General features: G+C 38.9%; 1 protein-coding gene across 2 annotated transcripts in view; it reads right to left on the bottom strand.

The window, feature by feature from the left end:
- SLC44A1 (solute carrier family 44 member 1) overlaps positions 1–12,061 on the bottom strand; it is an 84,932-nt gene that overhangs the window by 60,128 nt on the left and 12,743 nt on the right. For both annotated transcript variants that reach the window (XM_068423859.1, XM_068423858.1), the window contains exons 2-3: positions 5,492–5,581; positions 2,897–3,039 (exon numbers count right to left, since the gene is read on the bottom strand). In XM_068423859.1, the coding sequence (XP_068279960.1) occupies positions 2,897–3,039; positions 5,492–5,581 (233 nt within the window). The remainder of the gene's footprint in view (positions 1–2,896; positions 3,040–5,491; positions 5,582–12,061) is intronic.

Raw genomic sequence — 12,061 nt, 5'->3', positions numbered from 1 at the left:
GTACACTCTTGCATTTGCCGGTGTCATTGATTTTCTGTCAGCCCTTCAGGCATCTCTTTATAGGCAAATGCGTACCCTACAGAACAACCGTTTGCTGTGATCTACAGGCATCTTAGCACAATATACATGCACTCTAAACAAATCATGGCTAGGGCATATGCAGTTTCAACTCAACCAAATTCTCTGCATGCATGCTGCAAACTCTCCCTGGGTTTTCCCACAACCGAAAACCCAAGCATTTTCCTGAGTCAAAGGCATTTATTAAGGTGGAATGCCACCCTAACTCTTCCCTATAGTGGCACATAAACAAACATCATCTTATACTTGAGTAAACAGCACGACTGGAATTCTGCCTAAGCAGCAAAGTATTGGTGATCAAAAAATCAGACTGAACTAGCATTTCAGGGACTTACATTTGGCTGCCATGGTTATAATTTATTTGCAATAAAAGGTCATTTTTAACCCTCTTATAACTGCCAAAACTTGAAAAGCAAGATTATTGGAAGTAGATAAGTTTAATGAGAATTCACTGCCAAGACTAGACTATAATCTCATGTCTGACTCTAGAGCCCAGCCTATTAAAGCTGTACTGTGTTTTCTTTGTAAAAATAAAAAGATGCCTGATTCACTCTTTGTTGACGAGACCAAGCTGTAAAACCCTTCTTCCCAACATTACATCTCCCTGGTTTCAGCATATCTGATGCACACGGATCAAATCATACCCCTGTGAGGACTCTGCTTCTCACCCTTACCACCCAGATTTCCATGTCCACACAGATCACATCCACTTCACTTCCTCATCACAGAGCCTATGGGTTGCTGTCATTTACGAGGAAAAAAATGTTATTTTTACAGATGATTTAGCTTTTCTGCCTTGGACTGGGAAATGAAGACAAAATTACTCTGCAAGCAGAATCAAATGAAAATAACTTCATATTTCCAGAACCACATTTGTAGAGCTTAAAGCCCTTTCTTTCTCTACACAAACTGAGATGTACAGGCAGTAAGAAGAGTTTATTTTTACAGTCTGTCTGAAAAGTACTCCTACAAAATAGCATGAAATACTCCTATACTGCAGCTCAGACACTGCAGGAACTCCATCTGCTAGAGACAGACGCAAAGCAGACAGTTTCTTCTGAAAAACTGCCAAACAAATTTAAAAAGCCATAGGGTGTGACAGTGGGAAGGATCGCTTGCTTGTATAAGAACTGGCCTCTTCCAAAGCTGGGTACCCTGGACTGTACTTCACCGTGAACCGTTACAGAACGGACTGCCTTGGTAGAAGGTTTTCTCTCGCTCTCAACCAGAGATGATGATATCCCCTACGGTGTATCCGTTCATTTGCTTAGGTCATGCCTAAAGCCATGATACCTTTATTAGAAATACAGAATCCTTTTGAACCTTTATTAACACTTTGACAAGCAATGGGCTCTGTCTATCAGCTGTGTTAAAAATAGTCTCTATTTTCATTTGCTGTCTTTCAATCTCAGCTTTACGAAAGGAAATCACTTAGCAGTGGTAGATGTTTCTCCTAACGATGGCCCAATTTCTGTCACATGTGGGAGACTATTACACTATTAATTGTTTCTTTCCAATAAGGTGCCTGAGTTTTTCTGCCTTCACACAAACTCAGACACAATTTCTTTCTCAAGGCGAGCAAGTTCAAAATTTTAATTTTAACTTTTGTATTTTCTCTCGCAACACAAGAATGACAATTTTGTATCGAATACACCTGATTTTAGAAAGCACTAAAATATTTATATAAAAAATAAAATTATACTGCATAAGTTTTAAGCCCTTCAGCCCTCCTGGAAGCTGTGATTAGATTAAGAAATTATTCTTTTGACAGACGAAAAAGAAAGGCTATTTTATTTAAGTCAAATTCTTCTGATAAGACACCAATTACCTAGCCACATTAAATCTTAAAACAGATATTTAGAAAACTTTACTGTAGCAACTCAAAATAAGCAGATCTTAGGAAAGCATCCTTACAAAACAATTCATGCAAATTACAGATTTTCTGTTAGTCTGAAAGTGTGAAGTAAAAGGCTATCATACTCAGAAATTAAAGAGGTTTTAGTTCTTTGAAGTAATCAACAGTGAAAGAAACATCTTTTTCTTTGTCAGTATCACTGTTCTAAGGTTAGACTTAGTTTACTTTCTAAAGTCAGCCAAGTTGTACAGATGCATTCTGAGCACTGACTGGCAGACAGACCTCAACAGATGTTCACAGGTTTTCAACCCTTCAGTCCAGAGTTCTTGTGATTCAGCTCCAGTACTACTACTGCAGTATGATTTTTTTCTGCATGAAAGGAAATACCTGTGCTGGTTCTGACCTGTAAGTATGTGTTTTCACATGACACTGCTTAATAAGAGCTGTGTGCTACTTAAAAGTTTCGTGCATTTTCTCCACAAGCCACTTCTATATATTCCGCTTACAGTTTAAATTTTAAAGTCTCATTTTAATGTGCCAGATATATCCCATCTCCTCCCAAACTCAGCAGCAGAAACTGAGTATATAACATCAAAAGTTCATAGATACATAGATATCAAAGGCCTGCTCCCAAACCTGAGAATACTTGTCATACCTAAAACTCTAAAAAACAAGATTCTTCAGTGGCCTGCTACAATCTCCTACATGAAGCAGATGCTAAGAAAGGGAAATTCCTCAATGACTTAGCTGTAGTCATATTGCACATCTGTCAACACACACTCTCCAAGTACTGTTGCTGGTTGTTACAAAAGATTGTTGTTCTCTAGGTGAGAAGAGTGGACAAGGACAAGTAGGAATGAGTTAGCATATCTCTTTTCCCATTTTATTGAAAACCACTCTCAGAGGAAGAAAGGTTTTGTCTTTCTTGGTTTACAGAATGAAGCAATTGAATCACATACTTACTTCTTGTGTGTGAGGTCCAGACCACTGTTGATTATTCCCTCCACCTTAACATTTTTCTGTCCACAAATATTTCCATAACTGTCATATCCTGAAAGCAGTCTTGCAGCTGCTCCTGTAGCTATTGAAAAGCCACAGATAAAACCCTGGAGGAGAAGAAAACCCACAGTTTAGTAATACTCTGTTTGACAGCTGGGAAAAGTCATTTTAATTCATTTGTTTCTAAGCAGAGGGTTTTTTAAAATTCTTTCAGACTGAAAAAGGAAAGACATGGACCATTCACAGAGAACTGTTGTGCAATTATAAAATGAAATGCAAGACAAAAAGAGGATTCAGATGTCTAACACTGCATATTATAAAAGCAGCATTAAGAATCTTGTAGGTGTTTTTCTGACAGTCATATTGTCAGCAAGTCATGCATGAAGCAGAAAGGAGGCCAAGGGCAGGCAGTGAAGGAGAACTACAAGCAGAGCTGGAGTTGTCAACTTGGAGTATGCATCTTAGAAGACTCCAGACACTCTAGATTTTCTTGCTTTAACATTTTATTTTCCTCCTTCAAATTATGTGCTTTTGAAGATGAGCTAGAATGAAGAGGCTTATCTGATGCAAGTTCCTTTTAAGGAAATCCTCTAAAGCAAGTGACCAGGTCAAGGCCACTATGGTTCCAGATGCTGGGTTCAAATGCAGGAAAGAAACAGACACAGAGCAAAAGAATGCAAAATTACTCAGAGTAATGTGGAAAATATCCAGTGTCAGGCAGGTCTTGTTGTGAGCTTTCAGAGATATTTCACTAGCAAAGGTCAAGGCAGCAATGATATGAACAGGAGACTGGCCCAAAAGAATCATTAGTTCTCTAGCAACACCACTGACAGGGAGAAGTGAACCATCAGCTCATTCTGCTACCAAAAATGAATTGTTTTTACAGATAAGGCAAGCTAAGATTTGAGAAGAGGATGCAGAGTAAACAGCTGAGACAAATGCATGGAGCAACACATGGCACCAACAGGATCAGATGAGATGATGACAACAGGTAATGAAGTCACCATGGAACAGTTAGAAGTGTGAATGGTTTCAAAGGTCTGAAGTTACAATAGAGTGACCTCCTCTGACGGACAGGCTATCCCTATAGAGAAATTCCAGACAACAAGTTGGTCATTATCTTTCTCTAGCCAATGCACTAATGCACTTATAGACTTAATATTCTAAAGTGAAAAACAAGTGCAAAGTGATCAAAAAGCTACCACAAGTAATAATTAAAGCTGATTTCCAGCACTCCTTGGATCCCTTACTATTCTGTAAAGGACATACTAGCATCCATTTTACATGCAATAGTACTCAGGTTCTTGGCTGGTTCAAGAATTTTTACCCTACACACTGGGTAAGTGAAATCATGCAGTTCCTCCCCCATCTAATCTAACTTACAACAGTGTGGGGATGCCCTCCTGACCCATCACGGTACTTCAAGTGAAGTCCCCTAGAACAGTAACTAACAGAGTGTTTGACCCAATATGATAATTGCTCTGTATATTATATTGCTTAGATAGGAGAATCTGGGACACTAACCCGCAGCCAACTAATTTATAACTGGGGGAAACAGGTAGGTATACACTGAGTAACCAGGGAACATCAAAGAAAGCAGGAAAAAAATAATCACACAAAAAGACCTGCTTGTTTCAGGAAGTACTGTGCTTTTTAAGATTTTAAGATATTGACATGTTACAGTGAGAATATAATTCATATGATTTAAACAAAAAATTATCTTTGCAACCAGTGACAAACACTTTGGGGAAAGAAAAAGAAATTTTTCAATGGAATAATTTCAAAGACCAGATGCCAAGGGACAGTAGAAAAGAAAGCCGACAGCACAGAACTCCCAAACTCCTGAAGGCTACTACTTGCAACACGGCAGTACAAGACAGTGACAGACATTCTCTGTTTAGGAAGAACAGCATACTTAGGTCCATGAAACAACAGATGAAAAGAAGTGTATTTCTAGTTTTCACTAATCTGCAGGTCTAGGGGTTTGTTTGGTTTTTAATACAAAAAGCACAGTGTCGTGAGGTTATCTTGAGCAAGGTGATGGTTTCATCACCCAGGACAAAGCTGGGATAACTTGTAAAGAAAACTCTTACTATGAGTAATGGGGTTGTTAATAGTAGGTGCTTCTACTAAGCATCCAAGAAGAAAACAGTCAACTGTTTGATATTCACAATCTTTGTTTCTCAGCAAAAAGTTTACTGTGATTCACAGAACTGTTTACCTGACTCAGAGCTATCATTTCTGGGACATCCACAGTCCCATAAGGAACATGAGTCTAGTGATAGCTTGCCATGATGAAAATCACTAACAAATGAAAGTGGAGTTTCAGGGGAACAGAGCTGGAGCAAAAACTGTCACAAGCAATAAATTATGGATCCCTACCAAAGGCCTCTGATGTGTACATACTACCCATTTCTGTTCCACAGCTGACAGATCCCATGCCAGTATACCCTGATATTATCCAGTGACTAAGTTAATTAAGAGTTTTAAAACCTTTTTCTAATGAATGCAAACTCGTCAACAATATGACATTCACAGAATCCTTTGAGTTTTACTCACCATTCCTACGCAGAAGAGAATGAATAAGAGTAGCCATGGTACATCTGTGCAGCTGTGGTCCTCCAGAGGCTTCCACTCTCGCTTGGAGCTCTTGTGGTGAGAAGAGAGAGATGAGGTTAACAACTCTTGTTTAATTGTCCTCTGCTCATAATAGAAAAAGGTTGAAAACTATTCTCCAGGGCATTAACATACAGCAAGAATTATCTTTAAATTCTGATATAGCTGAAGTAACTTGGCCAAAAAACTTAAACAGTAAGGCTCATGAAAGACACTTCAGAAGAAGTGCCTCCACTGGAAGCCTGATCGACAGTTTATCCAGGAATTTACAGGTATTTATCTGTGAAACAGGATATTTTCACTTATTTTTTATTAACATAAAAGAGAAGCTAACAGCATGGAATCAACAATATCTGCTATTGCGCCTTCCACGGCCACCTTCCAGTAATCCACTTTCCAAGAAGGATAAAAGGTTAAATTTTTCAAAAGCTCCTAATTTTTAAAACACTATTGGCATATTTAACAAGTACGGAGGAGGTAGAGGAGGTAATAATTTGCTGTTAAAGGAGCAGTTCTCTACCTGCCAAGAGGCAGCTGAGCTTAACATTTCAGCAAAGAAATCCCTAGTCAGTGTTGCCTGGGTGCCAGAAAGGAAAGTCCTGTGCTTAAAGGTTGAAACACTCAGTGATGGAGGCTCTATTGCAAATTATAAAGAGGAAGTCGTAAGCAATTCAAATAGTTTGCTGCTCAGGAGGTGAAATTACTCAGGTGTGTATACACTGCTAAGGTAATTAAAGTCTGTTAAAAACAGTCATTTTACCATCTAGGCAAAATGTTTTTAAGAGAATGATTTTAAGAAAAGAATGAACATTGACTGTAGCACAAAACTACCCACCATATCAGAATTCGGTTATCTACTTTTAAAAATACACAGTTGCACACACAAGCTTTTTCAATCAGTACCCAAGTACTAACTGTCCACATATGCCTACTAAGACCCAAAAAATGCACACATTGTTTTCATACTTTACAAAGAAAAGGAGATTGATATAGGGAGAATACAGAACTGCTCTCTTCAGAGACAGAGCAGAAGGTGTAACCTATGCAAATTTTGAATTTCTTTTTCCTCTCAAGACCCTGAAGCATCTTCAAGACTTTGTTGACAAGGTAGCAAATGTCTGCACTGAATTAAAACAGAATGGCTGAGAAAATATCAATAGCTTTTACCTCCGGCTTGTATTTTTGCAGATTTTTATCAAAAAAAGCTATAGCATGTAACTTATGATACCAGCAAGTTGTTTTTTTGGTATTCATTATGTTGTTTTTTGCTAATTCACAAGCAAAGCAACCTTTACAAATAACAGCATTAGGAAACTACAAACTGGATACCATATAAATGAAAACCTGCATGCACCATGCTTCAAAAAACACAGTTTTCCAAGTAGTCTCGCTTTGCATTAGGGAATTTGATGATATTTTTGCAATCTCCTGTTAAGGAAGTTCCACTTACAGCTGTTATATTGTCAATTCAAACTGCGTAAATTCACTCTGAGTTCTGAACAGTCAAACTTTTTATTTTACTCAATAATCAGTAGTGAGAGGTGCTAAAAGGTCACATTATGCACTCTACTAAACTCATTCAACAAAACGGTCTCCTGATTCTGGTGGTTCACACTTAAAACTAACACACTATTCAAACTTAACATTTACAACAAGATCGTGACATTTATATTGTTATAATTAGCATAATCATAATTGCATAAAATATGTAAAGCTTCATGCTTCCTATTCCTAAATCCACACCAAGAACTCTGGACTCTTTAGAGATTTACTTTTTTTTTTTCTTTTTCTTTTTAACAAACAGCAGAGAGAAATTTCAGTTATAGCTGCACCTGAAGAGTAAGCTGCCCTTGACAAAAGAGGCAGCAGTAAGATATGCCGTGTGGTATGGTTTGTTTCTTTTGTTGTTTTCTTTTTTTTATCCTCTTTGCACCATCTGCAAATAAAATCTTTTAATAGGATTTTTTAAAGCCACTGGACATCCTCTGGGACAGGTCTGGCAAAGATTCAAGTTGTCTGACTTGTTACAGTTACCATAAGTAATCCATCTTATTTACTAAGCGGACTGCAATTTATACGTCAAAAAGAAACTTCAAATGCCATGGTACAATGCATAGAGGAATCAATTCTGTGTCCACAGTCTTTACTCTTCTCCAAAACATAATAAAAATTTAAAAAAAAATAAAAAGGAAGACATTTTAAACAAAAAGTACCCTTGGAGGCAACTCAAAAGGCACTAGATACTCACCAACCCTCAATTTAACCACTCAGCATACTAACATGGTATGAAATTATACATCTTTAGAATAACACCTTTCTCCAGAAGGCTGTTCAATCTTTCTTCTCTCCAGATTGTGCTACAACCCCAGACAGCTGCCAGTATCTATCTGCTGTTTTCTTCTCAGTTGCTTCCTTGTACTCAGGATTCCCACTGAATCTTCTTCCATAGCTTCACAGCCCTTCATCCTCATCTTTGATGTTGGTGTCCACACCTCCCTAGTGACTACTCCCTGTCCACTCTGCACCCTTAGATGTTTATTAAGACCTGGATATTCACGCTTGGGCAACACAGATTTTTAATCTATGGTCAACATAAGGTGTAACAAATGTTGTTTGTTCTGCAGTCTGGAAACTATGCTTTGTCTCCATTGTAACTGAAATACCATAAAATTTTAGCAGATATGCTTTGCCTGCAATCTTAAATCACCACTTCTACTGATTTCAGCTTTTCCTCCCAACAGACTAAGAGCCTTCAATATTTGCTGATGTAAGAAAGCTAGATAAGCTGGAAAACAAAATTTTTTGAAATAATATGATTAATTTTAAGTTTTCTCTTACATGGAGCTTTTATAATTTACACTACGCTATCAATGAATATTCTTGCCATTAACAAAGCATAGGATTACTGTTATGACAGCACAGAGAAACAGGAGCTCTGTCAGAGTGGAAAGCAGGCAAAAGAGCTTGTCTCTCCAAGACAAACTTGCATGTTGGGAACGCTTCTACCCGTAACAGCTCTTCTGCGCTGATCCTAAGAGTTATTTACTCAAGAACCCAAATGGGTGTGTTCAGAAGTTTACATCTATCCATTTTGCAAAAAACTTAGCAAGCTCAATGCTTCTCAAAACCACATCAGAACTGCTGGGTGCAGCACCACCTTACAATTGGGTCTTATTAATTCCACACCTAGAAAGCTGAACATCTAATGTTAGGCTTTCTCTTGCAGAAGAGAAGTGTGAAGAATGCCAGCATCAGATGGTTTTTTTAGTTGAATTCAGAGCTAGGCGGTCTCAAGAGAGTAAGTACTTGTATGCAAGCACAAAATAAAACGAGGACATTTTCTTGGTATTCATTGCATGCAGTCACTTCAAAACAAATACAGAACCCCACCGTCCAGATTTCCTTCTCCCTGCCAATTCCAAAACATACCTTTGCAGCACCACATAGCAGGTCTGAATTTACACCTCTCCTGCATACTGTAATATACTTTACAGGTACGAGCATAGCACAGAACCAATGGTTACCACTTTCACTGTTACCTGTAACAGGTGTACAAGATGCTACCATACAAGCACTCACCGTCATCAAACAGAATACAACACACACATAACCACACAAGAAAGTGTGAAAATATGACATGTCAGCAGAAGACTATAAATGCAAGGAATTGCAGAGAATTTTTTTGAACACAGAATGTCTTATGCAATGTACAATTCGGGAGTGATGTGACTGAAGCAAGAAGCCAAGTAAAGAACATCTGCAGTATTATATATATGAATAATCAAGCTGTGGGTAAGCAGCAAAGATGTGAATAAGATCAGGATAAAGATGGAATTTGCCATCAACAGAGGATGCTGCAACACAATGAGAAAGGCAGCTGAAAGAAATCTTAAAGTCTTGTGGTGATCAGATCACATGTTTCAGGAAGAAAATGAAGCTATTGCTGAGACAGATGGGCTGAATTAAGGACAACCCAGTGAGTAACTGGCCTGAGTAGCATCCACTGAATGAAAAGGAGATGCAGGGAGAGGTTAGACTCCAGGCTTTATTTTCACTAGTGAGTTTAAGCTAGCAACTGAAGAGTATAGAACAATTCCGATTTGCATACAAACACACAGGTTGTAAGAATGCATAGCTTCATTCGGGTAGTTAAGGACAAAAAATAAAACCAAAACATAACAAACAAATACAACCCTCACATTTTTCAGTCCAAAACAAGCCTCAGAAGAGACCCAGGATGAAGGATGTCCCATCAAAATCCCATACGAAGATTTACTAGTCATCTAGTAAGTCATCAGTCTAGACATCATCAATCTTCCAGACTACTAATCTAACTCCAGGACTACCATACACGGTGTTAAGAAAGCCAATATGAGACAAAATTTTAAAGCAATATTCACAGCCAGCAAGGTCAAACTGAGTTAAACTTCATGATATACCAGCTACATGGCTCAAGAGAAGGCTTCCAAGTGCAGGTGCTCCAAAGTCCTAGAAGGTCCACAGCCAGGACAAACTGTTCATCACCCCTACTTGTAAGTAACACTAAATGAAACTTTACATGCAGATAAAACATAGTGATCCAATATTCTTCTACTTCAGCATTGGGTATAAATCAGTTTCACATCAAGTCAAAAGAGAAAATAAGAAAGAAAGTTGAAATAGATTGTATAGAGAGATGCACATGAATCATTTTGACATTCCCTCTTAAAAAGCAATCAATTCTTTTGTTTTAGTTTCCTTTTTGTTTCAACCTGGTTCTAACACACGATGCTGTTGCAAAACATCCCGTTTTCCATTTGCAGGCATTAAGAATAAGCTTTCATATTTTCGACACTTAGAAATGGTCACTTTTTTTTCTGTTGAATACTGAATACAAGACATGGCATTTTGACTCATCCATCTAAACAATCAGGCCTCAATTTACAAAGTTTTTCAGATCCTAGCATACTCAGGCACTTTAGCATTTGGCCCATTCCCCCCTTAACAGATCATACCATGCTTTAAGGATGTGACTTTTCAGACTACTAATGATTTCTGAAACTTCTGTTGGTTCAGCTGGTGGGTTACAAGTACTGCCAGACAGAGACCTAGTGCATGGTAACTTCACCACTGCTATCACCATTTACATTCATTAATTGTTTGACCTTTCTCAAGTTCACAAAATAAATCCATCCACTACTCTCTCCTCACCAACACATACTGAATTTTTTTACCTCTTCTGGCCCTTAGTCACAGAATCACAGAATCACAGAATGTTATGGATTGGAAGGGACCTCAAAAGATCATCTAGTCCAATCCCCCCGCCGGGGCAGGATTACCTAGACCATATCACACAGGAACGCGTCCAGGCGGGTTTTGAATGTCTCCAGAGAAGGAGACTCCACAACCTCTCTGGGCAGCCTGTTCCAGTGTTCGGTCACCCTCACCGTAAAGAAGTTTTTCCTCATATTTATGTGGAAACTCCTGTGTTCCAGCTTGCACCCATTGCCCCTTGTCCTGTCAAGGGATGTCACTGAGAAGAGCCTGGCTCCATCCTCTTGACACTTGCCCTTTACATATTTAAGAACATTAATGAGGTCACCCCTCAGTCTCCTCTTCTCTAAGCTAAAGAGACCCAGCTCCCTCAGCCTCTCCTCATAAGGGAGATGTTCCACTCCCTTAATCATCTTCGTGGCTCTGCGCTGGACTCTCTCTAGCAGTTCCCTGTCCTTCTTGAACTGAGGGGCCCAGAACTGGACACAATATTCCAGATGCGGCCTCACCAGGGCAGAGGAGAGGGGGAGGAGAACCTCTCTCGACCTGCTAACCACACCCCTTCTAATACACCCCAGGATGCCATTGGCCTTATTGGCCACAAGGGCACACTGCTGGCTCATGGTCATCCTGCTGTCCACTAGGACCCCCAGGTCCCTTTCCCCTACACTGCTCTCCAACAGGTCTGTCCCCAGCTTGTACTCATACATGGGTATGTATGAGTACATAGTCTCCCTTCTATATTATACCCACCTTCCAAGTTTTTAATATCTCAATCACCACAGCAACTGCAAACCCTTTACAAATATATCCTCCTTATAAGCATTTACAAAATTTAAGAAAACTTAAGATGCCATCTTCCACAGAACTGTTGCATTAGGCTGTCAGTTACAGACACTGGTATGCCTGAATATCTAAACTCCAGCTTGCTCCCCAAAATAGTGTCTATGACTATTCTTTTTAGCAGGATACGTGTTTATTTTGGTTTTTAAGCATAAAACCCAGCTAAAAACCAAATCGATAGTTCTAGAAGCCATGGAACTAGTTAAGATTGATTTCCTTTGGACTTTCTGCATAGTACAATCAGATCCTCTGATACCTAACAAAGGGCAAGTTCTGATCAGAGTTCTTCACGCAGTGGAAACAATTCCTGATCTTTTTCTTCACATTTAGGTTCTCTGATATTTAAGAATAACTCAGCTGTTGTCACAGCCCCTTTCTCTGCAGCAGCAGTTTGACCTCAGTCTTCCATTAAGCTCA

This window comes from Nyctibius grandis, chromosome Z, assembly GCF_013368605.1.
Source record: "Nyctibius grandis isolate bNycGra1 chromosome Z, bNycGra1.pri, whole genome shotgun sequence".
NCBI classification, from domain to species: Eukaryota; Metazoa; Chordata; class Aves; order Nyctibiiformes; family Nyctibiidae; genus Nyctibius; species Nyctibius grandis.
Note: the sequence above shows the minus strand (reverse complement) of the source record. Positions and strands in the feature narration are given on the sequence as shown.